Below are 26,827 nucleotides of genomic sequence, written 5' to 3' on the forward strand. Positions count from 1 at the left end.
ATCGCGAGATCCGGCTTCAAGGCCGGGCTGCTGCCTTCACGCCTAGAGACTATGTTTCCCAGAAGTCACTGCGGCGCCGGCCCTATCATGGCGCAGCATCGGTGTGCTTTGTGCGTCTGCGCCATCTTCCGGCTGCGCACGGCGAATCCGCCGGTACCGTGGTGGAAGCGCGCCCTGGGCTGCTGGGGGCGCGGCCGCGGTGGCACTTGGACCCGAGGAGGCGGCAGGTGAGGGGCTCCGGAGCTTTCCAGGTGCTCTGGGGTCCAACAGGAGCTGGTGCCGCGGCCAGGCGGGTCTCAGGCCTGAGAAGAACCGAGACTTCTCGCCCCATCGTCGCTCTGTGGCTTTACCGGCGTGAGACTACATTTCCCGCCGGCCCTCGCGGCGCGCGCCGGCTGGCGCCCCCTTTCTGCGTCCAGCCTCATAGGCCAGGTGCATGGACCCCTTAGGTGGGTGCGCAGGGGTCTCCGACCCCCTGAAATTGCAGATGTTTTGCATTCACTGTTATGCGTGCTTTTTTTTTTTTTTTTTTTTTGTAAATCTGAGAGGAAATCTTGTTTCATGAGGTTCTCAGAGAGTTGCAAGACCCCAGAAGACTTAGAACCGCTAGTTTAGAAAAACTTATACTTGGGAACATTTTATATGACCTTGTTCAAATTCGGTGTCCAGCAATGGAGAAACACTTGAGTAAATCACAGGCCATCATGTGTAAATAGGATATGGTGCAGTTAATACAAATAATGCTTATAAAAGTGGTCATAATAAAGAAAAGCTGCCTATTACATCATATTAAGCAACATTCTTAATTATTTCACTTACAAGTTACTTACAACCAAATGTTTGTAATGCAGTAGGCACTTTATATACTTACTCCTTTACAAAATACTTCTTATTTAACAATGAGCTCAAGAACTGGTTAAATGACAACACTGCAAATACTTGGGTGTTTTTCCTTCCAGTTTTTTTGTTTTGTTTTGTTTTTAGCCTGTGTGTTAGTGAGTTTGACTTCTTTTTGCTGAATGTTCTCAGAGGATCCAGTAGTTAGTATCTGTGCTTGTCAGTTTTTGATAGTCATTTTTAGATAGTCACTTGGCATGGCATTGTATGGCTGTGCCAAAAATGATTCAACCACTTGCCTACTTGTGGACTTGCCTACTTATGTACTAATTTTCAGTTCTATTATTTAGCAAATATTATTGGGCCTGCAGCTTTGTGCACTGCTGTGTCTCTGTGGAAGGACACGTTTATGTGCTGATAATGGAGCACTGGGTGTACTGCTTGTGATTTGGCTCTTACTGTTCCTTGCAAGTCTGTCCCATTTGTTGATGCAAGGCATGCTCCATGAAGTGGGAGTTTGGGCTGTAAAGGTTTTTGTAAATTCGGCAGTTGGGAAAAGAGCCAGGTAGACTTTCGAAGGTGTTAACGTTTGCTGCAGGAAAGAGTTAAATGGCCTAGTCCTGGAAAGGCTTTATTCTAGGCTGGGGCTATGCAAATTATGCAGACCTTCTGTGCTTCCTGGCTTGAGGGAAGCCTTCCTTGTCTTTGAGGTAACATGTGGGTCTCAGTCACTAGAACAGCCCACAGCATCCCCGTCTCAGTCTTGCATCTGCAACAAAACAGAACCACTGGATGTTTAGGGGAAATGGGAGGGAACGGACCACTGGTTTCCCTTTGCCTTGCAGCAGCTAAAGCTGGTTTCCTGGGGTTGGGTGAGATCCCTTTGTCCCCTCCCCCCGCATTTTCTTGGTGGGCAGAGGGGCAAGCAGGTGGGAACTTGTAACTTTGGCATTCTAGGAGCTATGAGGCAAGCCTAGCCTCTCATATTTGCTCTTTCCTCCCCCAGCTCTGCCATCGCAGGACTCTGCCCTTCCCCAAGAGAGGAACCAGGAGGAGGACCTATCAGCCCTTGAAATTCTAAAAGTCATGTCCCTTGTGAGTTTTAACATCCCACAAATATTTGCTTTCCTTATCTTGAAACTTTCCACCTGGGTTCCATCCAGGAATTTGGTTCTCAGACTTTCCCATTTTAGGAATAAAAGGACCAGGCAGGAGTCCCCTCTCCCGTTGTCCTGTCCTCTCCTCTCTGACAAATGCCCACAGATGTATTCTCTGCAGCATTCTGCATCTCCTGATGGTTTTCATCTGCTAGGAGGAGAAACTCATTTCCCTGTATGAAAGAGAGCATCCTTTGTAAGAACTGAAGTTTGAAGAGATGGAAATGAACGGTTAGGAGCAATCGCATATGGAGGTGGTGTTGGTTGGTTTCAATTTCAGCACGTGGTACAGTGTCCTGCTTTGGGGGTGATTAATGATTGGATATGTAATTGAGGTTTGGCTGGGAATCCATCAAGATTCGATGCCAGAATTAGAGTCTAGTTTTGACGTTGAACAGAGCATTTGAATCTGGGACATCCTCCATTAGTTTCTTTAGCTTAAGAGCAAGAAAAGTACAGAGCTGAGGATGGTGAGTGATACAGAAAGTGAGATGATCAGTCAGCTAGGTGAGTGAGTGGTCAGGGCTTGGAAAAACCTTAGAGATCTGATCCAACCTCGGGATCCAAAATAAGAGGATGTTTGGGTCATTCATTTCACTTGATAGAAAACTGTACACTCAATAAAAGTGATCTCCATGGTTTTTCCCATGAAGAAAAATGCTTGTGTTATGTTCCAACATAATGATGAACTTTCATCTCCAAGAAATTCTTGACTTGTATGAAAATCCTGTATCTAAGATAGACGACATGTTTCCATAATTTAAAAAAAAAAATAAAATATTTGGGGAAAATCCATCAGAAATATTTTTAATTGTTATTGTTATTCCAAAAGATAGAAATGATAGGTCTCACTTTGAGAATTTATTGTATGCCAAGTACAGAGTGGGCAGTGTGCTTTATTACACTGTTTCTTACAGTAAGGAAAACTCCGTTTAGCTTGATGTTAATTTTCATCCCAGACCTGTACACAGAGCTTTGATTTGCAGTGTACAGTAAAAGGATTTGTAAAAGGAGTGTTTGAGAACATTCGAACAATCTGTTTTACTCATACCCATTACTTCTGTCACTTTTCACATTCAGTCCCACCTTTCTTGTTCAACAAAACAACCCCCCTCCTGCAAAGACCTGCCCCACCTCCTTTCATCCCACTGTGAACCATTGGAATACATGTATATCATACATGCCTGCCATTCCAGGGGTCAGAATTGTTCAGGGATGTGGCCATAGTCTTCTCCCAAGAAGAATGGCAGTGTCTGGCACCTGCTCAGAGGGACTTGTACAGAGACGTGATGTTGGAGACCTACAGCAACCTGGTCTCACTGGGTAAGGTGATCTCGTCTGTTTAGTTTGGAGGTTATCCTTGGGCATGTTCCTTCCTGGCCAGTTTTTGGGTGCTTTTCAGTCTTATGACTGGTCATTTTTGAGGGGTTAAAGGGCAGCGCTGTCAGCTGAAGCTGCATCTTCCCCTGCCCTCAGGCAGTTGTCCCATCTTCCTCTGGTACTTCCTGCAACTGCCTCTCCTGCTTGATGACCAGGTCCTGGATCTGAATTCTGGGGCCCTCACACCATAACCAGGTGGCATGTTTCTTCTCATCTCCAGGTCTTGCCATTTCCAAACCTGATGTGATCTCCTTCCTAGAGCAAGGCAAAGAGCCCTGGATGGTGGAGAGGGTGGTGTCTGGAGGCCTGTGCCCAGGTGAGTGAGGTATCAATGGGAAGGGAGTAGCCACTGCAGGTATCAGGTCAGCTGGAAGTAGCCCTTTGTCTTAGAAAATCTTCCCTGCAGGTTGCTACATTCAAAGCTTATGTCTTAAGTGTTGTCATCCTCTCCTCCCAACCTCCATTCTCTGAAAGGCCCCAGTGTGTGTTGTCCCACTCCATGTGTTCATGTGTTCTCATCATGTAGCTGCCACTTAGAAGTGAAAACATGCAGTTTTTGGTTTTCTGCTCCTGTGTTAGTTTGCTTAGGATAATGGCTTCCAGGTCCATCCATGTCCCTGCATAGGAAATGATCTTGTCCTTTGACCATTTTTCTAAAGGAATGTGTATTGGTTTGTTTGAATTTTGGAGAGTCAGTTAACAAGTACTTATAAGCTTTTATTATGCACCATGGAATATGCCACAGTATACATTGATGAGGCAGGCAGACATTATCCTTGCTTTCAAGGAACTTACACTGCAGTGGGAAAATAGACATGAAATCATACAGACACATGGACATGAGCTAATATGTGAAAGAAAAAGAACAGGTTGAGTCAGGGTGCATGGTAGGGCCAATGGCCTCTTCAAGGATGAGGCGTTTCAGTTGAGACATGGAAGGTGTGATGTAGCTGGGGAATACCAATTGCAGCCAGTGAGTGTGAAGGACCTGAGCAGGGAGCCCTTGGTACCTCTGAGATAATGGCCTCTGTGGCTGAGGTCAGTGAACAAAGGAAGGAACACAAAGAAATACCCTAAGGACCAGGCATGGTGGCTCATGCTTATAATCCCAGTACTTTGGGAGGCTGAGGTGGGCAAATCATTTGACTAGCCTGGCCAACATGGTGAAACCTCGTCCCTACTAAAATCACAAAAATTAGCCGGGTGTGGTGGCACATGCCTGTAATCCCAGCTACTTGGGAGGCTGAAGCATTGCTTGAACACGGGAAGTGGAGATTGCGGTGAGCTGAGATCGAATCACTGCACTCCAGCTGGGGCAACAGAGAGAGACTCTGTCTCCAAAAGAAAAAAAAAAGATAAGCTAGGAAAGGCAACCACGTTAAGAAGTTTGGGCTCTGCACTGTGGGCAGAGGGAAAGCAGTGTAGAAATAGAGCCAAGCCATGATTTTGTGGTCCACCTTGAGAGGATATTAACTATTGCGCTTCTCACATATTATTCACCTGCTAGTTTCAGAAGTCATTGATAGTTTTCCCTTGGATCAGATATGACTAATAGTTACAAAATAGTGATTTTTAAAAACCTTTATTCTTTTTATTAGATCACATACTCCTGTAAAGAAGAGCTTTCTCCCTTTCACCATTTGTTTCTTCATTTATATCATATGGATTAATAGTAGGTGGCATATTTTTTCTCATCTCCAGGTCAGAATAAAATAAATCTTATTTTATCCTGTAACAGATGATTACCCATTATCATTATTTATCACAACATTCATGTTTTTCCAAATTTGGCCAGTGACACCCTTTCAGACTGGCTCCTGGGCTCTTTGGACATAATCCCCCCCACCTTTTTCTTATAAGCACGTGTTTAACTTTTTTAGTTTCAACAATTCAGTAAAAGCTAGTCAACATCAGTACAGAACAAGTCCACACAGTTGACAGCCATGTACATAAATGCAAGAATACCAAACCTCATATGAACGAAAAAGTATCAGCTCTGACAGTGTTGACTATTTAGCTGTGACTAGTAGGTCATAAATCTTCACCTGAGCAAGGTACACATTAAAATGTTTTTTACAACTAAGACTAAAACAAGAATTTTATGTTTCTAAAAGGAGAAGCATAAAAGTCAGTGTGTCGAAGAACATAAGGATGTGATAGAAAAGAGATTTGAGCCAGGTGCGGTGGCTCACGCCTGTAATCCCAGCACTTTGGGAGGCCGAGGTGGGCGGATCACCAGGTCAGGAGATCGAGACCATCCTGGCTAACACAGTGAAACCCCATCTCTACTAAAAATAAAAAAAAATAGCCGGGCGTGGTGGTGGGCGCCTGTAGTCCCAGCTACGTGGGAGCCTGAGGCAGGAGAATGGCGTGAACCCGGGAGACACAGCTTGCAGTGAGCTGAGATTGCACCACTGCACTCCAGTCTGGGAGACAGCGAGACTCCATCTTGGGGGAAAAAAAAAAAACGGAGATTTAAGTGGGCACAAAGTTAGTGCCGCGTGTTAATACTTTTACATATAAGGATGTGATAGAAAAGAGATTTGAGTGGGCACAAAGTTACTACATCATGTTAATACTTTGACATATTAAAATCCCTCTGCAGCCAGGCGCAATGACTCATGTCTGTAGTCCTAGCTACTCAGAAGGCTGAGAGGAGGATGACCTGAGCCTAGGAGTTTGAGGTTATAGTATTACTGTGATTGTGCCTCTGCACTCCAGCCTGGGCAACAGAATGAGACCCCATCTCTAAAAAAAAAAAAAGAAAAATATTTTGGAGGCAAACTTTATATAGAACGTTTGTATATAGGTTTTTTTTTTAAAGTCGTCAGTGTCATCATTAAACTAAAATGCAGATTGTGCTTTTGTCTCCAAACTGATTGTAATATTTTTGAGTAGAGTCAAAACATCTCAGAAACATCCAGTTACTGTTGATGACAATGAATGTGACATGCTGACAGAATTTAAAAGGGTACCATTTTTCACTGGTGAGAGCCGAAAAAGCTTGGTAATTTTCAGTAATGTTGGGGTCACTATAGTGAATGGATCTGCAAAATGACATATCTTAAACCCAGACAAATGTTATGAATACTGGTTCTGTTTAATAAATGACCGATGTTTGTATAAAAATACTTAACATAGAATTCTCTCCTGCTCTTTCACCCTCAATAAATGCTATAAAGTGCATTCACAAAGAGCCATATTAAGATAAAGCTGCTGCACAAAAGATCCCACTCATATGTACTGAAATGAGTAGGATCACACTGGAGTTTAATTGTGCACATTTTATATACCAGTATAGCAGCATCCTTAGCCAGAAGGCTCAACAGAATTATCATGAACGTGTTTAAGGGTTATGTACATATATCAATTTAAAGTATTAAAAGGTAAATTTGAACTGAATGGCAACATTTAAAAATGATATCCTTGTTAGCACATCAACTTGAGTCTTTCTATGATGTACGATTCAGCAAATTAGGACAGAATCAAAGTCTTATCAAAAAGTCCTTTGAGGCTGGGCATCGTGGCTCACGCCTGTAATCCCAGCACTTTGGGAGACCAAGGCAGGCGGATTGCTTGAGCCCAGGAGTTTGAGACCATCCTGGGCAATATGGCGAAACCTCATCTTTACAAAAAAATACAAAAATTAGCTGAGCACGGTGGTGCCCACCTGTAGTCTCAGCTACTTGGGGGCCTGAGGCAGGAGGATCGCTTAAGCCCCAGGAGGTCAAGGCTGCAGTGAGCCGAGATCATGCCACTGCACTCCAGCTTGGGTGACAAAGTGAGAACCTGTCAAAAAAAAAAAAAAAAAGTACCTTGTTCATTTACAAAAGTGTAAATCAAAAATTACCTGCTGAATTAGACAGCAGATAGCCCCTTTTCTATAACTGTATACTGTTGTTGATATTAATACAATGTGGTTCAAATGCTTACTGTGGAAACAAGCAGAGAAAAATTCAGAAGTGGTAAATGTTCCCCCTTTGAGCAAACAATATCTAGGTATGATAAACAGGCGGGTTCCTAATAAATCACTGAAAGGACAGTTGAATTCTAGCTGTCTTCATGTACCACAAAGTTAGGGAAGATATGAGGATGTGTTCATATCACTGGAGTGACCAAATATCAACATTTTACTGCTGTCCCAAACTATAAGTAGTTTGTCCCTAATTATTAGCATTTGAGTTTGGTGTATTTATTTAAATGTCCAAATTATGCTAAACATCAAGCACCTGTTAGAAGTGGAAAATAAAATATTTTAATGCTAAGACTATACATAAGATTTTTAGATGTTGTTTTATTGGTTGCACGAAACAGTGACTTCTGCCCAAATAACTTTAAAATACTATGCCAGATTTTGTAAAGAAATGTGAAAACATAGAAAACATCATTATTGTTGCTATTTTGCAACCTTACAAGTTAAACAGAAGCAAGAAGTTCGAAATTTATGACTGATAATACTCTCTTTGGATAGTTATACAATAGTATTTAATCAGGAATGGCTTTATTTACAGGAGTAGAAATGTGTTCGTGGAATAAATAACACTATACCCTGCTGTAAATCAACAGAGCTCAACTGTGCAAGGTGGATGTGGTAGAGAAAATGGCATTTTGGAGAAAAGAGTGCTTTAAAAAGACACTTCCTTGGAAGCAGCCAAGATTTTTTTCACATTGCCAGAAAGACCAAGTAATACGTGTTCACTTTAATTCCTACAACCAAAAGCCCAGTTAGGCAGTTAGCTTGTCTCAAATGTGTGTTGTTGTGTACACCAGGTTGGCTTTAATATTCCATGGTCCACTGCAGTTTCTTGGTTTTCCTTTTTCTGTAAGATGGCTGCCACATATCCCAACCATTGAGTAGATCCATGCCCTCATAGGTAGATAGGTGTCTGTGTTTGGAAACTGTCTCACTAGTTGAGTTGTTAGACCACAGTAGAGACCCGTAACCTGACTCTTGAACAGCCAAACACAACGTCTGAAAAAAATACCTTTGTGTACTCTTTACATAGTCTTGTTCTTACAATGTCATGTGTATACACTATAGTTGTGGCACAAGTCTTTGAGGTGACAGCAGCCAGCATTATTCCCACAAAACCCGATGTTTCTTTCACAGTCTTTATCGTCTTCCATTGTAGAAGCAATCTTATATTCCAGTAATTTTAGCTTAATATTTTCACAAATAACAAAATGAATAATAGTATCTGGTCTGCCACCATATGAAACCTGTATGTGCCTATAAAGTCCTCCAAGGCTGTCTGTTCCATACATGCCATGAATACATTCAAAAGCATCCATTCATTTTCTCTCATGGCTCCTTGTGTCAGGCTCTATCTGAATCTCTTTAAGTCAACTGCTATAAGGGGGTTGGTTGCTATAAGTACAGTAAAACCTGCCACTGTAGCTGAAATCATGGACCAGATAGAATCACAGTCCCTTATACCATTCAACTTTTTCATGCAGTTTGAATAATTAGCAAAGTATGTTGCTCTAGAAGGACCCACCCTCAATCAACTGGCCTAATCCTCTAAACAAGGAACAAAGCCTTTCTTTTTCCAAGGTCACCTTTAAGAAATAGGTTCAGGTAAATGAATGACATTTAAGAAATTTAAGAAATGTCATTCAGTTGACAATGGGCTTCAGCCCTGGTGTTCAACTATACTTCAGATATAAAAAACACCATGGTGTTCAGCTAAATTCAGATATAAGAAGCTTCACAGAGGAAGACAGCAGCCATGTCATTCTAACTTCTAGCAGACACATGAGAATAGCTGCCACTGTACCAGCATGTTCCTCTGGCTCATTCTCCTGCATGTCTTCCGGGCGCTGAGGCAGGTTGCAGATCCAACCACACATTTCCTCCATCACTTTTAGTTTTATTTTTTTAAACTGCGGTAAAATACAAGATTTACCATGCTCAGCATTTTCAAGTATACAGTTCAGTAGTATTAAGTACATTCACACGGTTGTGCAGCCATCATCACTGTCCATCTCCAGAACTCTCTTCATCTTGAAATCCCCATCATCTTTTAAACATTCACTCTTTTGGCAGCATAATTTACAGTCAATAAAATGCATTTTTAAAATATAGTATTAATGAGTGTTGACAAATTTATACACCCACATAACCATCACCTCAATCAAGATAGCGAACATTTCCATCAACCCAAAAAGTTCTCTTGTGCTCCTTCCTGCAAAGTCCCTCAAACCAATGATTTGCTTTGGTTTCTGTCACACTATGTTTGTCTTTTCTAGAGTCTCACAGAAACATTTATTGTCTTATAAAATATGGTTCAGCAGTGATTCTGACCCACACCTTTATTTTTTTTAAAAAAAGAATCTCCCTCTGTCACCCGGGTTGGAGTGCATTGGCATGATCACTGCTCACTGCAACCTCGAGCTCCTGGGTTTAAGCAGTCGTCTTTTCTCAGCGGGGACTACAGGCATGTGCCACTGCAGCTGGCTAATTTTTAAAAATTATTTTGTAGACATAGGGTCTTGCTATGTTGCCCAAGCTGGTCTCAAACTTCTGGCCTCAAGTGATTCTCCCTTCTTGGCTTCCCAAAGCACTGGGATTACAGGCATAAGCCACCATGCCCAGCTCCACACTAACATTTTAGAATTTTATAACCTCTCTCATTACCTCCCTCATCTCATTTATGTTATTTTCCTTTCACTGTTCTACTTGTCCATTTTCTAATTGCTTAGCTACATTCAAGAGTTAATAGGCATTGAGTCTAAACCTTCCAATTCTTACTTTAGTTCCTTTATTTGGAAAAACAAAGAAACATACTTGCTTTTTTCATTCTTTTTCAGTATTGGAGTCCAGATATGATACCAAGGAATTATCTCCAAAGCAGCATGTTTATGAAGTCGAATCACCCCAATGGGAGATAATGGAAAGTCTTACAAGTTATGGTCTTGAGTGTTCAAGTTTCCAAGATGATTGGGAATGCAGAAGCCAGTTTGACAGACAACAGGGAAATCCAGACAGACATTTCCATCAAATGATCATCAGACATGAAGAAATGCCCTCTTTCGACCAGCATTCATCCCTTAGTTTTTATCAGAAAATTCATACTAGAGAAAAAGCTTTTGGGTATAATAAATGTAGAAAAGACTTCTGGCAAAAGGAACTCCTTATTAATCATCAAGGAATTCATCCTAATGAGAAGCCCTATAAATGTAAGGAATGTGGGAAGGCCTTTAAATATGGCTCACGACTAATTCAACATGAGAATATTCATTCTGGTAAGAAACCCTATGAATGTAAGGAATGTGGAAAGGCCTTCAATTCTGGTTCAAATTTTATACAACATCAGAGAGTTCATACTGGTGAGAAACCATACGAATGTAAAGACTGTGAGAAGGCCTTTAGTCGAAGCTCACAGCTGATTGAACATCAGCGAACCCACACAGGTGAGAAACCCTATCAGTGTAAGGAATGTGGCAAGGCCTTCAATCGGATCTCACATCTTAAAGTACATTATAGAATCCATACTGGTGAAAAACCCTATGCATGCAAGGAATGTGGGAAAACCTTTAGTCATCGTTCTCAGTTGATTCAACATCAGACTATTCATACTGGCAAGAAACTCTATGAATGTAAGGAATGTGGGAAGGCTTTTAATCAAGGCTCAACTCTTATACGACATCAGAGAATTCATACCGGTGAGAAACCCTATGAATGTAAAATATGTGGAAAGGCCTTTAGAGTGAGCTCACAACTCAAGCAACATCAGAGAATTCACACTGGAGAGAAACCCTACCAATGTAAGGTATGTGGTAGGGCCTTCCAACGGGTCTCACATCTTACTGTACATTACAGAATTCATACAGGTGAAAAGCCATATGAATGTAAGGAATGTGGGAAGGCTTTTAGTCATTGCTCACAATTGATTCATCATCAGGTTATTCACACTGAGAAAAAGCCCTATGAATATAAGGAATGTGAGAGGACCTTGAGTCATGATTCAACTACCGTTCAACCTCAGAGAATGCATAATAGAGAAACACATGTGAATATAATAAATGTAGAAAAGCCTTCCATCAGCACTTACCCCTTACTAATCATCAGAGAATTTATGTTGGCAAGCAACCATATGAGTGGAAGTAATGGGGAAAGCCCATTAGCTTAGGCTAATCATGACTTAACTCCTTCCTCTTCGAGAAAGACTTGAAGAATGTAATGCCAGTGACAATGCCTTCATTCAGAGGTCATCCTTTATCCTAAGTCTGAAAATTCGTATCAAAGAAAATTTGATGGATGTAAATTGTTCAGACCATGATTTTCAAAGAAGCAGGGAAAGGTTGGAAGAAATTTTATTTCTAAAACATTCCAGAATCACATTTTCTAACCACAGTGTAGTGATTTTATCAAGAACAAAAAGTTGTAGTTTTCTTACAAGTTAAAAAAACAGCCAAATTATCATTTGCTTAACAAAGAAATCATGCAATTACCATAAATGGTAATGAAAATAATGAGAGTTTAACATGCCAAGAGATGTGAAATGTGGCCAAAGAGATGTAAGGGGAAGGGGAAATCCGAAGCTACACTGGAGGAGTTTTTACAGCCTTTGAATGCATGCATATACATGAAAATCTGAAAGATAAACTCATATGCACTAAACATACTATTCAAGACTACCAAATACCCAGGCAGTGAAAGAAGAAAGTAACAGAAAATGATAAAGCTACCATCTTACAGTAATCTTGGTTTTTGTTTCTTTCTGATCCAGAAATAATCTAAATTTAGGAGAATATATCTTAATTTCCACATTGGTATATTGTTTTATGTGACTGGCACAACCATTGATTGCCATCCCAGCAGCCATACCCAATTGCCCTTGTTATTGGCAGCATCTGTGTCTTGCCTTAGACTCTGATATCAGATGGTAATTTTCCAGTCTCCTGTGCAGCACAGGATGGCCAGTATCTCCCAGTGTTGCTCAGTGGGATCTGCCAGGGCTTCTGGGAAAGGTTTTCCTCATTCGGAAGAGACAGGTTTATCATGAAGACTTCCTCCTCTCTCGCTTCCTGCTTTTAAACATTTTTCTATGCGAACATGATGCCTGGAGCTGCTACAGCTATCTTGCAACCAAGAAGAGAAGAAAGTGGACCTCAGAGAAGCTGACCCAGAGCCTAAGAAGAGTCAGCTACTAGGCCAGTTCTGGAACTGCCTTTTTGATGCCTTGTTATGTAAGAAAAATAAACCTTGATTGCTCACTTTTAGTTGAGTATTTTGTAAATCCGTAGCCAAAAGCATCCTAAGTGATATAATATCAAATTTAATTTTATTATGGTTGGTAAATGTGGCCTGAAGTTATCTACTTTTTTGAATTTTACTTTTTTTTTGGATATAGAGTCTCACTCCGTCACCAGGCTGCAGTACAGTGGTACAACCTCTCCCTCCTGGGTTCAAGTGATTCTCCTGCCCCAATCTCCCCAGTAGCTGGGACTACAGGTACGTGCTACCACACCCAGCTAATTTTTGTATTTTTAGTAGAGATGAGGTTTCACCATGTTGGCCAGGATGGTCTGGATCTCCTGACCTTGTGATCCACTCACCTCGGCCTCCCAGCACTCCCTGTAAGTGCTGGGATTACAGGCATGAGCCACTGTGCCGCCCAATTTGACCTTTATTTATTTATTTGTGGTTAAGTACAAGATTGATTTCTATATATGTTCCATGAACATTGAAAAAATATGTATTCTGCATTTTTGGATACAAGTTTCTAAATAAGTCCTTTAAGCCACTAGATTGCAATGGTAAAAATCTCCATGTTTTTATATAATTTGGTATGCTGGATCAGAATTTCCTAAAACATTTTTGCCAACACCTTGAGTTTCCAGACATTTATGCTTTTTAATTTAAATTGTTTGACTTACAGGGACACACTACTAACCCTCTATTTAGGAATTATACCTTTATCTTTATATAATATCCCATTTTGCCTAGTGCAGGGTCTAAAAACCAAATCCAGCCTGCTGCCTGCTTTATAAAGTCTGAGTGTGACACATTGCATTTATGGTCTACAACTGCTTTGGCTTCACTACAGCAGAGCTGAGTAGTTGCAACAGAGACTGTATGGCCACAGCACCTATATTTATCTTATTTTTATTTTGAGATGGCATCTCAAACTGGAGTACAGTGGCACAGCCATGGCTCACTGAAGCCTCAACCTCCCATTCAAGCAGTCTTCCTACCTCAGCTTCCTGAACAGCTGGGACCACAGGCATGTGCCACCACACCAGGCTTATTTTTTAAAAATTGTTTCGTAGATACAGGGTTTTCTTATGTTGCCCAGGATGGTCTCAATTTCCTGGGCTCAAGTAATTCTCCCACTTTGGCCTCACAAAGTCCTGGGATTACAGGTGTGAGCCACTGCACCTTTCCTTCTCTGGTTTTTTAATTAAGTTTGGGCCAGGCACTATGGCTCCCGCCTGTAATTCCAACACTGGGAGGCTGAGGCAGGAGGATCACTTGATACCATGAGTTCTAGACAAGCCTGGGCAACAAAGGGAGACCCCGTCTCTAAAAGAAACAGAAAAATTAGCCAGGTGTGGTGGCTTGTGCCTGTATCCCAACTACTTGGGAGGCTGAGGTGAGAGGATCATCATTTGAGCCTAGGAGTTCAACGTTGCAGTGAGCTGTGATCATGCCATGCACTCCCACCTGGTCTACAGAGCAACACATTGTCTCAGTTTACTCTTTATTGGCAGATGACTTGCCATTGGCAAACTCGTGCTATGAGCCAGAACCATAGATTTCTGAAGATCAATCTCCACAGATACTATTATAAACCTTCTACCCATATGGTAGTTATGGCTCTCCTTGCTTTTGATGCCAAGAGCTATCACCTGGCTGCTGCCATTATTCTGAGATCCTATCATTCCCATTGCAACTAGACAGCCCAGTTCCCTAACAGCACCTCTTGCAGCCAGCTCTCGCCTAGGGACAGCCACTATCGGCCATCTCCATGATACTTATTCTCCCTTCTTGTATATCCACTTCTTTTCATCTCGTCCTCATTTGTCATGGCAGTTCTGCTATCTCCATTTTTTTAATGAGAACCAGTGCTTTTTCCAAGCTTCAAAAACTGTTCCAGCATCCATTAGAAGCATCTTTTTCCCTTGCCACTGTGTTAATCCTGTCACACAGTGACCTCATAGCAGAAAACTCTCCCCTATTCAACTTTGTATTCTACCCCCTGATGCAGCAGTCTCAGCATCTCCTCCCACGTATACTCTTCTGGTTCTTGCTTGTACGTTAGCCAGGTCCTACAGCTCCTTTGGTGTCTGAATCCAGTTCTTACCACAGCAGTCCCAGAACTTCCCCAGTTTGGGGTTGCTGAAATTTGACCCATTATTGATTTGAGGGAAAGATATGTGGAAATAAAGCATTGTTTTAAAGGGAGCATAGAAGGTATAGGGAGATCTGGGGATTTGAGCAAGGTGCTCGAATGCACGTGCTAAGAAGTGTACATCCTGACTCAGAGTTGCCACTTCTTCCCCATTAAGTTTTTCCTCCTAAGATTGAAAGTAAAACAAAGGTCCCTACATTTATCACTTTCATTCAACACTGTCCTGGAGGTCACACAGCAATTGCAATAAGAGGAGAAAAAAAAAGGACAGCATGAAGACCAGAAATGAATAAACTTTCTATCTGCAGATGACACCATTGCTTATGAAAAAAATCAATAAATCTCTATGACAACCCCAAGAATAAGTGAAATGTTCGAGACAACATGCAAGATAAATGTACAAAACTCAATGTATTTTCATGTACAAGTAGCAAACAACTGGAAAAGTAAAAAACAAACCAATTTACATATTGTGAAAATGTCTATGAACAAGCTTAAGAAAATACATTCAAGATCTCTATATAGAAAATTACAGGGTATTTCTTTTTTTTCTTTTTTTGAGGCAGAGTCTCGCTCTGTCACCAGGCTGGAGCGCGGTGGTGCGATCTTGGTTCACTGCAAACTCCACCTCCCAGGTTCAAGTGATTTTCCTGCCTCAGCCTCCCGAGTAGCTGGGACTACAGGCGCGCACTACCCAGCTAATTTTTTGTATTTTTAAAATAGAGACAGGGTTTCACCATGTTGGCCAGGATGGTCTCGATCTCTTGACCTCATGATCCGCCCACCTTGGCCTCCCAAAGTGCTGGGATTACAGGCATGAGCTACCGCGCCCGGCCTACTACAGAGTATTTCTGAGAAAAATTAAAGGAGACTGAAATAGAAGTTATGCTAAGGTTACAGACTGGAAGTCACTGCTGTTAAGTGTCAATTCTCTTCAAATTTATCTACAGAGTTGATGCAATCTCAGTTATAATACTGACAGGCTTTTTGGTAGGAACTGACAAGGTGACTCTGAACATTTATTAGAAAATGCAAATAAGCTAGAGTAGTGAGGCCAATTTTTATTGTATTTGTATTTTATTTTTTAACCCAGAAAAGCATCACCAGGATTTTTTTTTTTTAAGAGACAGGGTCTCATTCTGTCAACCTGGCTGGACCACAATGGTGTGATCACAACTCACTGCAGCCTTGAACTCCTGGGCTCAAGCGATCCTCCCACCTCAGCCTCCGAGTAGCTAGGACTACAGATGGGTGCACAACCATGCCTAGCTAATTTCTCAATTTTTGTAGAGACAAGGTCTTGCTATGTTTCCCAGGCTGGTCTTGATCTTCTGGGCTTAAGTGATCCTCCTGCCTGGGGCTCCTAAAGTGCTGAGATTATAGGCATGAGCCACCATGCCCAGCCTAGAGTTTGTTAAAATAACAACAAAACTAGAAGACTTAGACTACCAAATTTCAAGACTTCCTCTAAAGCTATAATTAAGACAATGTGGAACTGCTGAGAAGACAGAGATTGATGAAACAGATTATTTCAGAAGTGTACCCATGATAATTGACTTTTGCAAAAGGTGCCAATAACAACATGAGGAAAATGAAAGACATCTCCCAAAACTGGTGTCACTGTGGGTCAATAATACGGGGGAAAATAAACTTCAACCTTTACCTCCTCCATTATCTATAATAAAAACATGAAATAGATCTAACTGTAAAGGGTAAAAATGCAAAATAGCTATAGAAAACATGTAAGAAATTCTACATAAGCTCAGCATAGAATAAATAATACTTCTCAGAAGATAAAAAGCATAAGTAGGTCAGGCACGGTGGCTCACGTCTGTAGCCCCAGCACTTTGGGAGGCTGAGGCAGATGGACTGCTTGAGCTCAGGGGGTCGAGACAAGCCTGGACAACATGGCGAAACCTAGTCTCTACAAAAAATATAAAAATTAGGTGTGGTGGCATATGCCTGTAGTCCCAGCTACTTGGGAGGCTGAGGTGGGAGGATCGCTTGAGCCCGGGAGGCAGAGACTGCAGTGAGTCATGATTACGCCACTACGCTGTAGCCTGGGTGACAGAGTGAGACGCTGTCTGAAAAAGAAATAAAAGCATAACCATTAAAAAATGTGATTAATTAGATGTGATGAAACTTAAAGCTTTTGTTTTATCACCATTATGTAAATGAAAAGGTAGGTTACAGAATAGAAAATATTTCCAAAATCTGGTGAACTCTCATAACTGGACATGAAGAAAAACCTCTAATTTAAAAAATAATCAGCAAGACTTCAACACACACTTCACAAAAAATATATATCAGTAGTCAAGGGAAGGCATTTTTAAGTTAAATCAAAAGTACAATGAAGTATCATTCCATACAAACTAAGATAGCATATTTTTTTTTTTTTTTTTTTTTTTTTTGAGACGGAGTCTGGCTCTGTCGCCCAGGCTGGAGTGCAGTGGCCGGATCTCAGCTCACTGCAACCTCCGCCTCCCGGGTTCACGCCATTCTCCTGCCTCAGCCTCCCGAGTAGCTGGGACCACAGGCGCCGCCACCACGCCCGGCTAGTTTTTTGTATTTTTTAGTAGAGACGGGGTTTCACCGTGTTAGCCAGGATGGTCTCGATCTCCTGACCTCGTGATCCGCCCGTCTCGGCCTCCCAAAGTGCTGGGATTACAGGCTTGAGCCACCGCGCCCGGCCTAAGATAGCATATTTTAAAAGACTCAGAGTACAAAGTACTGGTGATGATATGGAATAATCAGAATTAACATTTTGAGTTTTGGTTATTTGCTAACATTTTCCATTACACATTCTATAGTGTCGAGTAAGGTGAGAGCTGCATCTAAAGGACTTCCCGCACTGACTGCACTGAAACGGTTTTTCACCAGTATGAATTCTATTATGTTGACAAAGTGTGGAGGAAGTATTAAAGGCCTTCCCACAGGCATGGCATTTATAAGGTTTCTCTCCACTGTGTGTTCTCTTATGAGTAACAAGGGAAGAGTGCGCACTGAAGGCTTTTCCACATTCCTTGCATTTATACGGTTTCTCTCCACTGTGTGTTCTCTTATGAGTAACAAGGGAAGAATGGGCGCTGAAGGCCTTTCCACATTGCTCGCATTCATAGGGTTTCTCACCAGTATGAACTCTCCTGTGCAGAGTGAGCTGCATGACGCGACAAAAGGTCTTTTTGCAGTCCTTACATTGATACGGTTTTTCTCCAGTGTGAATTCTCCAATGTTCAATCAGGGAAGACAGGCGCACAAAAGATTTCTTACACTTACTACACTCATAGGGTTTTTCTCCAGAATGAGTTTTCTGATGTCTAATGAGCTGGGCACTTTGAGTGAAGGCTCTGCCGCACTCCTTACATTCATATGGCTTTTCTCCACTATGAATTCGCTGGTGATCCATAAGGGCTGAGGAACGGCTGAAGGCCTTTCCACATTCACTGCATTCATGGAACTTTTCTCTCGTATGTGTACTCTGATGCTGTGTGAGATGAGTCATCTGGCTGAAGGTTTTCCTACATTCCTTACATTTGTAAGGTTTCTCACCCGTGTGAATTCTCTCATGCTGGGTAAGGTGTGCCCTCTGGTTGAAGGTTTTACTACATTCGTTACATTTATAGGGTCTCTCTCCCGTGTGGATTCTTTGATGTTGAATGAGAGTTGACCGACGAGTGAAGTGTTTCCCACAATCTAAACACTGATTGCGTTTCTTTCGCGTGTGATTTCTCTTATGGAGAGTAAGCTGCGTACTGTGGCAGTATACATTTCCACATTCCTTACATACATTTCTTGTACATTTTATCACTGTGTCAAACTGAGATAATACTTCATTAATAGCCCTCTTTGCAGATAACTCCTTAATCTCTGCACCTGGTGCATCTGAACGGGGAGAAAAAATCAATGAACAGAAGCAAGTTAAACTAATGTAACACGCCCGCCTTTTATCTTTTCAAACCCACTTTAGGCACTTACTGAAGAAATTAAGCTACCAGTTTTTAAGGTTATATTGGTAAGAATGCTTATTGAAACAGGCTTTACATTGGAAACAAACTAGGTGTTTCTGTAGTACTACTCAGCTACTAAAAAGACTGAACTTCAGCTGTTTTCTGACCTGCAGGATAATGTATTCAGTGAAAAGAACAAGATGCAGACTTATGTGCTAAGTTATACCACAAGTTTCAAAACACAAAAAGGTAAATGATAGTTTCTGTATGTATATGTACACATTAACCGGAGGAATTAATGTGTCCAGACAGAAGGCACCTCCAGTTAGTTTACTGCAGAAAACAATTTGACATAATATAGAAGCAATAACATCAATCATATCATCCGGGCAGACAGAGCATGAATTCTCGTTGATACAGACATTTTGAGATTGAAGAGATCACTAAGCAAACAGGAAAAATAAGAGGGTCAAGTGCAGGCTGCAAGGAAACAGATTCAGAGCTTAAGAAAACATGTACTGTGGGGAACTGCAAAAGCCAAAATGGCATTACAGGAAGGCTGATCAACATGATCAAAAATTAAAGGCAATAGGATTTGCGACAAAGACGAACATAATACCCTTCTAACCTGTAGTTATTTTTACTGTTTAGGAGCTAAAGGGCAGAGATGCTGGCTGTGCTTGATGTAAAAGTTAAGAACAGAACCGTGGTCAATTACAGAGAATGACTGAGTCTGGCCTCTTCTTCATGCACTAAACATGTGGGAATCCCAGTTTTTTCCAGATTGAACTGTGTATGTAGACAGTGGAGAGGGCTAACTTCATGAAGGGTGCAAGAGGAGCTGGTTTTACAGGGGACCTCCACCACAAGGCCTAATGGTTTTTAAAATGAACTCAAATAAAAGATTATTACCAAATGTGACGATTCAAGCTCATTGTTCTACATCCTTTGCACCACAGAAATATCCATTTTAGCAAGAACCATAAATTAGTCAGATACCAACTACTTTTCAATGTTGTCTTACTCTAACGTCTTGGTCTTACTTTAGTTACCTTTCCTTCATGAATAGTGAGGCCCTGCAGTTCTAACACAGGATGTTTCCTGTTTCTCCTGCTACCAATCAGTGCTTCTCTGCTATCCATAGGCAATTCATTTCTTCCATTCCTAAGGGTCCATCACCACAAAACATATAAAAAACACATTCATCTCCAATTCTGAATTACTATTGAGATCCAGTTACATATTTCTAATGTACAGTTCAAGACATATCTTAATTCTAACAATTCCCTAAATAAATATATCAGAAATGTACTTCATTTCCTCACTTTCTGTAACTTTAAATATCACCAAGTTTTGAAGCTAAAACTCTACTAACTCCCACACATCAAAATAACCCATTTTAATCAGTTTCTACCAGTTAATTAGTTTCTACTTTGCACAAGGTTTGTGGAAGCAAGTCTTAATCCCCTCACTCAAATGTAAACTCACTGCAAGTTTCTATACTTTTAAACAAACTCAGAAAAGAACACAGCAGGCTTTGAGACTGTTCTCCTAAGAAAGGTGTGCTTACAAGGTTGGCCCCTGATTGACCTCTAAGGAACTTGGGTTTCAGGAGGGTTTCTACCATTCCCGGAACTGGTACAAGTGACTTACTGTGCCTACACTATTTGTGCAGATGATGTGGTTTATGCAGAACACCTACTTTCGTTTTAGGAGTCTGGATTTTCCGCATATACTAGGCAGAGGGTACCTTTATGGCTTCCCTAAGCGAAATTCCTTGGCACTAAGTCTAATGTTATCTAGCTGTTATTATCTCACACATACCACACAAGTTGCTGCTAGAGGAATTAAGTACCTCCTTTGTGACTCCACTGGAAGAGGAATCTCGGAAGCACATTCCTGATTTCCTCCAGACCTCGCCTTATGAGCTTAGCTTTGCTGATTTTGTTTTATATCTTTTGCTAAAATAAAACTTAGCCATTGTGCAGTCAAGAATTTAACCTTTTCCAAAGAGAGGTCTCGTCTTTGCCCTTGGCTCCTGGGAGGTAATCTCTGACACCTTGAAATATCCTGCATGATAAAAGTGTCTCTATTTGCCTGTGGGTGTTGGACCACACCAGAGTCAAATTATGTGATTTATGTGGGGCTCCAAGTCACATGATATTAGGGCGACCTCCAGAAGGGCTAGAGCCTGAGGTGAGACATGAGCAGCCAGCCACGTCTACATGATGGTGCCCTAATAAGGAGTCTGGATACCAAGGGTCAGGTAGGCTTCCTTGGTTGGCCAAACACTGTGCATATTGCCACACATCATTGTCGGGAGGAGTTAACACTGTCCATGACTCCACTGTAGGGGCATAAATGGAAGTCCTCCTAGACACTGCCCATGTCTTTTTCCTTGGCTGATTTTAACGTGTATCCTTTCATGGTAATAAACTGTAACCATGAGTATAACAGCTTTCAGTGAGTTCAGTAAGTTCTGTGAGTCCTCGTGAATTATCAAACCTAATTATCTTGGGGACCTTTGGATTTGCAATTCGTGTCAGAATTCAGGGTGGTCTTGGGGATCCCCATACTTTGCAGCTGGCATCAGAATGATGGTGTTCTTCTGGACTATTCACTAACTTTGCAGGCATGAAGACAACGATATGATGACCCCTGTGATGACTACTAGTAAGTCCCTGAACCTGGAGGTGGTCTTGGGGACTCTCAACAGTTGATTAGTTTTAAAAAAGGAATGAATGTTAATGAATAAATGACCAATGAATATACCCATTCAAACAATCAGACCACTATATAAGTCATTTTACAGCAAAGAAAACAACAGTATCAAAGAATCAAATAAAAAAAAAAGCTGGAGAAACAGGATACTGAGTTTAAAAAGAAGCTTACCATAGACAAAGAGGAAAGACACACCTGTAATTTCTGAGCCCACAGGCATTTATAAAAGTAGATATAAACGGTGGGTGATCAGTATCCTTTTAGGAACTCAAACTCAAGGAGCCTCAATGTCTACATGTGTATGGAACAGTGGAAGACAGCATCCTTCACATCTTAAAGGTGCTTTGCCCTCTAGAACTGGTACGCCTTTCATACACATGGCTTACACCCGCTAGTTGGTTCTTCATACTCACCTGGCAATGGGACTCTTATCTCTTCTTTTCCCATTATCCAAGGCAGTTTCCTTTTCTCCAACAGTGAAATCACAGATTTAGAAACAGAAAGTCCTGTGAAAATAAATAGAAAGAATTGGCTACGCTCTGGTTACTCAGGTATTCTGACAGATCAACACTGTAATCAAAACACAAGCCATTATAAAAACAAAAAAATTAGAATATCTGGCAGATAGGATAAAGAAAGCTGCTCACTTCAAGTTCCATATCTCATGTAAATTCTGAATCTCACCAAAGACTCCCAGTATTTAAAAAAAAAAAAAAAAAAAAAAAGACACGCTCAAGACATGCTAAATTAAGGGCTTTAAGCACTTACCCAGCCAGACCAGGTTCTGATAATTCTCCAACATCACAGTTGTGTACAAATCTCTCTGAGCAGGGTTCAGGAATCCCCACTCTTCCTTGGAGAAGTTAATGGCCACATCTTGGAATGTCACTGATCCCTGAAATGACAAACACTTTCTTAGAAGAGTCCAGGTAAATAACTGGAAGTTGGGAGGAGCTGATAAGGACTCTGTGTCTTGTAAGAGTGGCTTATTTAAGTTGCTGAAGAACAATACTGTGAAATAGTGTTTATTAAAATTTGGGTATAGAAAACTACTTAATAAGGGAAACATTCAAGATGAACAGGGTGATTCAAAAAACATTGAATAATTTAAGAAATGTATTGCCCAGAGATTGTGTATCCATGTATTCAAAAGCAATTTGTAAAGGAACTATCACAGTTGATTTCATAATTTTACATATTCATAGTATGACCACACATTGACTTTGTCGAAAGCCAGTCATGATCAATTCTATCATGGATCTTTAGCGTGAGTATCAGAATAACTTACACATTACTTTTTTGCTGAAATAAAATATAGTCTCCTTTCTTTAAATCTGGATTGGACCTACAATTTGCTTTAATCAACAGAATGTGACAGAAGTAACACTAACTAGTTCCAGGTGAAAGCTTTAGGAAGGCTTAGCATCTTCTGTTTTGCCCTCATAGGGGTTCATCACACATAAGAAAAGCCAATGAGACATTGCCAATGGCGAGTGAGGGATTCTGAGACTACATCAAATAAAGCTGAGGAACTCAGCTAGCAGCAAACAACAGTGGCCCAGATGTATGACTCCAGCTATTCTAGCTAAATATAAAATATATGAATGAAGAAACCATCCTGGGGATTCAGGCCCTGGCAGGCATCATAGGATCAGAGATTAATCATTCCCACCCTGTCGAGTTCAGTGTGGATTCCTCACCCATAGACTCATACGAAATAAAGTAGTCCTTGCTCTTGCAGCTACATTATAGGGTAGTAGATGGTCCGAAAACTGCAGCAGATGTGTTATTATTTCACCTTATTTGCTTCCATCAGGTGTGCAACAGAAGCAAGGAAGAAGGTTTCATCCTCAGCTACTTTTGAAGAAGCTGGGAAGAACTGAGGATGCCCAGCCTATGGTTAGTTTTCCTTTTCAATATCCTGGGACTTCATCAACTCATAATACAACTATGATTCCCAACTACTCCAATCATATGCAGTTGCCCTGTGTCGTCCTTTCCAGATACACCCCTGCACCATCTGTAACAACAGTCCAAAGGTCAAAAGCTATTGAAACTTTATTGTACTAAACATGAGGCAGAGAAGTTTCCTCTTTTCTCACTTGAATGTGGGGGTTAAGAAATCTTCAGTATCGCTGGGTGCAGTGGCTCACACCTATAATCCCAGTGTTCCTGGACTAAGCTGAGGGTCAGGCTGCTATTTATTGAGGCCCAATAACGAGATGCAGATGAACGGGGCAGGAAGGGAGTTTTTATTTCTGTAGCCAGTTACAGGGAGAAGACCTGGAAATTACTGCCAGACCAACTCAAAATTACAAAGTTTTCCAGAGCTTATATACCTTCTAAGCTATATATCTACGTGTAGGTGTGCATTCATCTAAAGACAAGTGATTAACTTCTTCTAATCTATAACCAAAGACTGAGTCTTGAAGACCTTCCTCTGGAGCCTCAGTAAATTTACTTAACCTAAATGGGTGTAGGGTGCTGGAGTGATTACCCTTATCTTGTCTCCTGCTAAACCATGGAAGTTTGGGGAGTTCCTTCAGACCACCAATAAACTTGTTTGTGGAGGCGTAGGGAGTTTCTTCAGACCCCCCAGTAAAACTTGTTTCATCCTAAATAGGTCCAAATAAGAATTCCTTCATTATTTTGTCATGCTTTAAGGCCCAGGAAAGGCCAAGGCAAAACTCTTGGTGGGCTTTTGTTACATTCCAGCTGCTGTATAAGGGTACTGGCTTTTAATATTCAACCTGTCCGTCAGTACTGAAACAGCTGTTTTCAAGACCTGTGTTTGGTGAGACGTGGCCTGCCACACCAGCACTTTGGGATGCCAAGGCAGGAGGACTGCTTGAGCCCAGAAGTTCAAGACAAGCCTGGGAAACACAGCAAGACTTCGTCTCTACAAAAAAATTAAAAAATTAGCCAGGCATGGTGGCTCACACCTGTAGTCCCAGCTACTCAGGAGGCTGAGGCAGGAGGACTGCTTGAACCTAGGAGGTTGAGGCTGCAGTAAGCCATGATCAATATGATGAATTCATGTCCAATATGATCAATTTACACAAACAATTCACCCATCAGCAGATCCCTGATCAAGACACTGAGTATTACCAGCACCTCCAAGATTCCCCAAGATTGCTTCAAGACACACCTCTTGCTATCCTGAATTCTGTCACCATAAATGAGGCAGACTACAATATTTTTAATGAATATTTTTTCTTGATATTCTTCAGATGCCAGTATTTTCTTTTTCTTTTAAGAGAGAGGGGTCTTGTTATGCTGCCCAGGCTGGAATGCAGTGGCTTTTCACAGGTGTGATCACACTGCACTACAGTGCTGAAATGCAGGGCTGAAGTGATCCTCCTGCCTCAGCTTCCCAAGTTGCTGGGACTACAGGGGTGCCCAGATGCCAGTATGTTTTCTACAACTACATCTTCTAAAAGATCACCAAAAGATACAGGTTGAATATCCCTAATCTGAAATGCTTCAAAATCCGAAACAGAATGAGTAAGGAAAATACTGCCTGTTTTCCTAAAAGAAAGAAAATATAGGCTGGGCGCAGTGGCTCACGCCTGTAATCCCAGCACTTTGGGAGGCCGAGGCGGGCAGATCATGAGGTCAGGAGCTCGAGACCATCCTGGCTAACACTGTGAAACCCCATCTCTACTAAAAATACAAAAAAAAAAAAAAATTAGCCGGGCCTGGTGGCGGGCGCCTGTAGTCCCAGCTACTCAGGAGGCTGAGGCAGGAGAATGGCGTAAACCCGGGAGGCGGAGTTTGCAGTGAGCCCAGATTATGCCACTGCACTCTAGCCTGGGCGACAGAAGGAGACACCATCTCAAAAGAAAGAAAATATAAGTTTCCCCTTTGAGAAGAAAATCTATTTTTCAAACAAAATGTCTTGGTGTCTACACTTAGCAGGCTAAGAATCAAATCTGGTTGTATTTGCACAAAATTTCAGAGACCATGCAAACACCCTGAAGAGAACTTTATTTTGGGAAATATAGCCAGCTCATCCATCTTGTCCCTTGCAGCAGACTTCTTGTTCCTCATTCACAGAAAGTCAATAGGTTTTTCCCAGAATTCCACAGATGAAGCCTGTGACTTTATTTTAAGCTGCCCAACTTCAAACTGGAACCTTTGATCCAAAACACTATCTTTGACTAATGTCCTAATAAATGGCCTGACTTTGTTAACCTGGACTTCATGCTCAAGACATCAATCACATTCCCATTCCTCCAAATTTCCAAAGGCAGATTACCATAACTGAGCCTAAACCACTCACTAGCATTTTCTATGCTGCGTCCTCTCAGTCTGAAGCAGTAAAGAAAGTCAAAGACGACTGAGTATTCACCTCTACTTCAAGAAGATGACAGTCCCCGGATAAAGGTTCTCGTCTTCTCCAGGGAAAGTATCTTTGATCCACCACATAGTGCTTAAAAGAAGACTGGTGACAGTGGAGATTCAGATTATTTCATTCAGTGAATAAATGAACACTACAGTACAGGACATGGACTCTGAGAGGTCCCCATAGTCCCATGTGTTGCTGAATGAAAAGACCTGAACCTTGTCCCGGTGTCAGTCTTTACCATCCAAGTAAGCAAAAGTAGATGTGCCCAGGACTTAAAACCTATGATGTTGCATGAAAAGAAGATAAAACAAAAACTTACCTGAGACATGGCTAATGACCACTGCGCTGGAACAGTGTCCTGAACAGTGACCGGGTCCTGGAAATGCAGAGCTAAGGAGAAGGAAGAAAACTTCAGTGACCAGATTCTCGAACCCATTGGCACCCATTTTCAACCACGTTCCTAACAAACTCTAAGAACGACAGATTTCACTGTCAAAGAAAACACTGTTTACCGTGCAGCTCTGGTTCCTAAAACTGTAACTGGGCCTTTTTCAATGCCCCAGTCGCCTACTCTGGGATAGAACTATTCACACAAAGAGTAATTTTAATAATGCCCTCCGTGTACACAAACGCCAACACACAGATCACGCGCGCATTGTTGTCAGGCACCCGCCTCCTCCACACTCAGGCCGGGTCGCCTGCACGGATCCCTGGGCCTCCAGCCATTCAGCCGGCCACTCCTCCCCGGAGTGCCTCTGAGACAGACGGCCCCGACGCAACACAAACCTCATAATGGCCCAGGCTCCGCGTGGCGCTGGGAAAATACCGTCCAAGAAAAGAGAAACGGCGACGCTGCCCACTCACGTGTCCTTGGAGCCGGCCAACCTGAAGCAGCTCCCGCACCGCGTGTGCCGAGTGGTTTCTGGGAGTAGGCGAGGACTCGCAGTGCGCATGTGCAGCCCCACGCCCCCGCTCCCAGAGACCAGAATAAAGAGGCGTCCTCGGCGAAGAGATAAGCTACCTGGGGCACAAAGTACGCATGCGTACTGACGCCCCGTAGGCCCTCGACGCCGAGCGCGG

General features: G+C 41.9%; 2 protein-coding genes across 5 annotated transcripts; one reads left to right on the forward strand and one right to left on the reverse strand.

Moving 5' to 3' along the window:
• The first annotated feature begins 11 nt into the window (after positions 1–11).
• On the forward strand, positions 12–17,120 carry ZNF582 (zinc finger protein 582). 3 transcript variants are annotated; one of them, XM_007998246.3, is made up of 5 exons: positions 13–449; positions 1,844–1,932; positions 3,191–3,317; positions 3,595–3,690; positions 10,185–17,120. In XM_007998246.3, exons 1-5 carry the CDS (start codon positions 437–439, stop codon positions 11,504–11,506), a joined length of 1,647 nt encoding a protein of 548 aa, XP_007996437.3. In that variant the 5' UTR covers positions 13–436; the 3' UTR covers positions 11,507–17,120. The 3 variants fall into 3 exon arrangements, with proteins under 3 accessions (XP_007996440.3, XP_007996437.3, XP_007996439.3); XM_007998248.3 differs by lacking the exon at positions 1,844–1,932; XM_007998249.3 differs by lacking the exons at positions 1,844–1,932; positions 3,191–3,317 and having other exon boundaries at positions 12–449.
• On the reverse strand, positions 15,009–26,815 carry LOC103235355 (uncharacterized). Of its 2 annotated transcripts, none has more exons than XM_038006387.2 (6): positions 26,612–26,815; positions 26,067–26,137; positions 22,168–22,294; positions 21,813–21,905; positions 17,423–18,613; positions 15,009–17,103 (listed from the first exon to the last, which is right to left on the reverse strand). In XM_038006387.2, the coding sequence occupies exons 2-5, from the start codon at positions 26,073–26,075 to the stop codon at positions 17,514–17,516; spliced, it is 1,329 nt and encodes a 442-aa protein (XP_037862315.2). In that variant the 5' UTR covers positions 26,076–26,137; positions 26,612–26,815; the 3' UTR covers positions 15,009–17,103; positions 17,423–17,513. The 2 variants fall into 2 exon arrangements, with proteins under 2 accessions (XP_037862315.2, XP_037862316.2); XM_038006388.2 differs by having other exon boundaries at positions 26,534–26,810.
• Between the last annotated feature and the right edge of the window lie 12 nt (positions 26,816–26,827).

This window comes from Chlorocebus sabaeus, chromosome 6, assembly GCF_047675955.1.
Source record: "Chlorocebus sabaeus isolate Y175 chromosome 6, mChlSab1.0.hap1, whole genome shotgun sequence".
NCBI classification, from domain to species: Eukaryota; Metazoa; Chordata; class Mammalia; order Primates; family Cercopithecidae; genus Chlorocebus; species Chlorocebus sabaeus.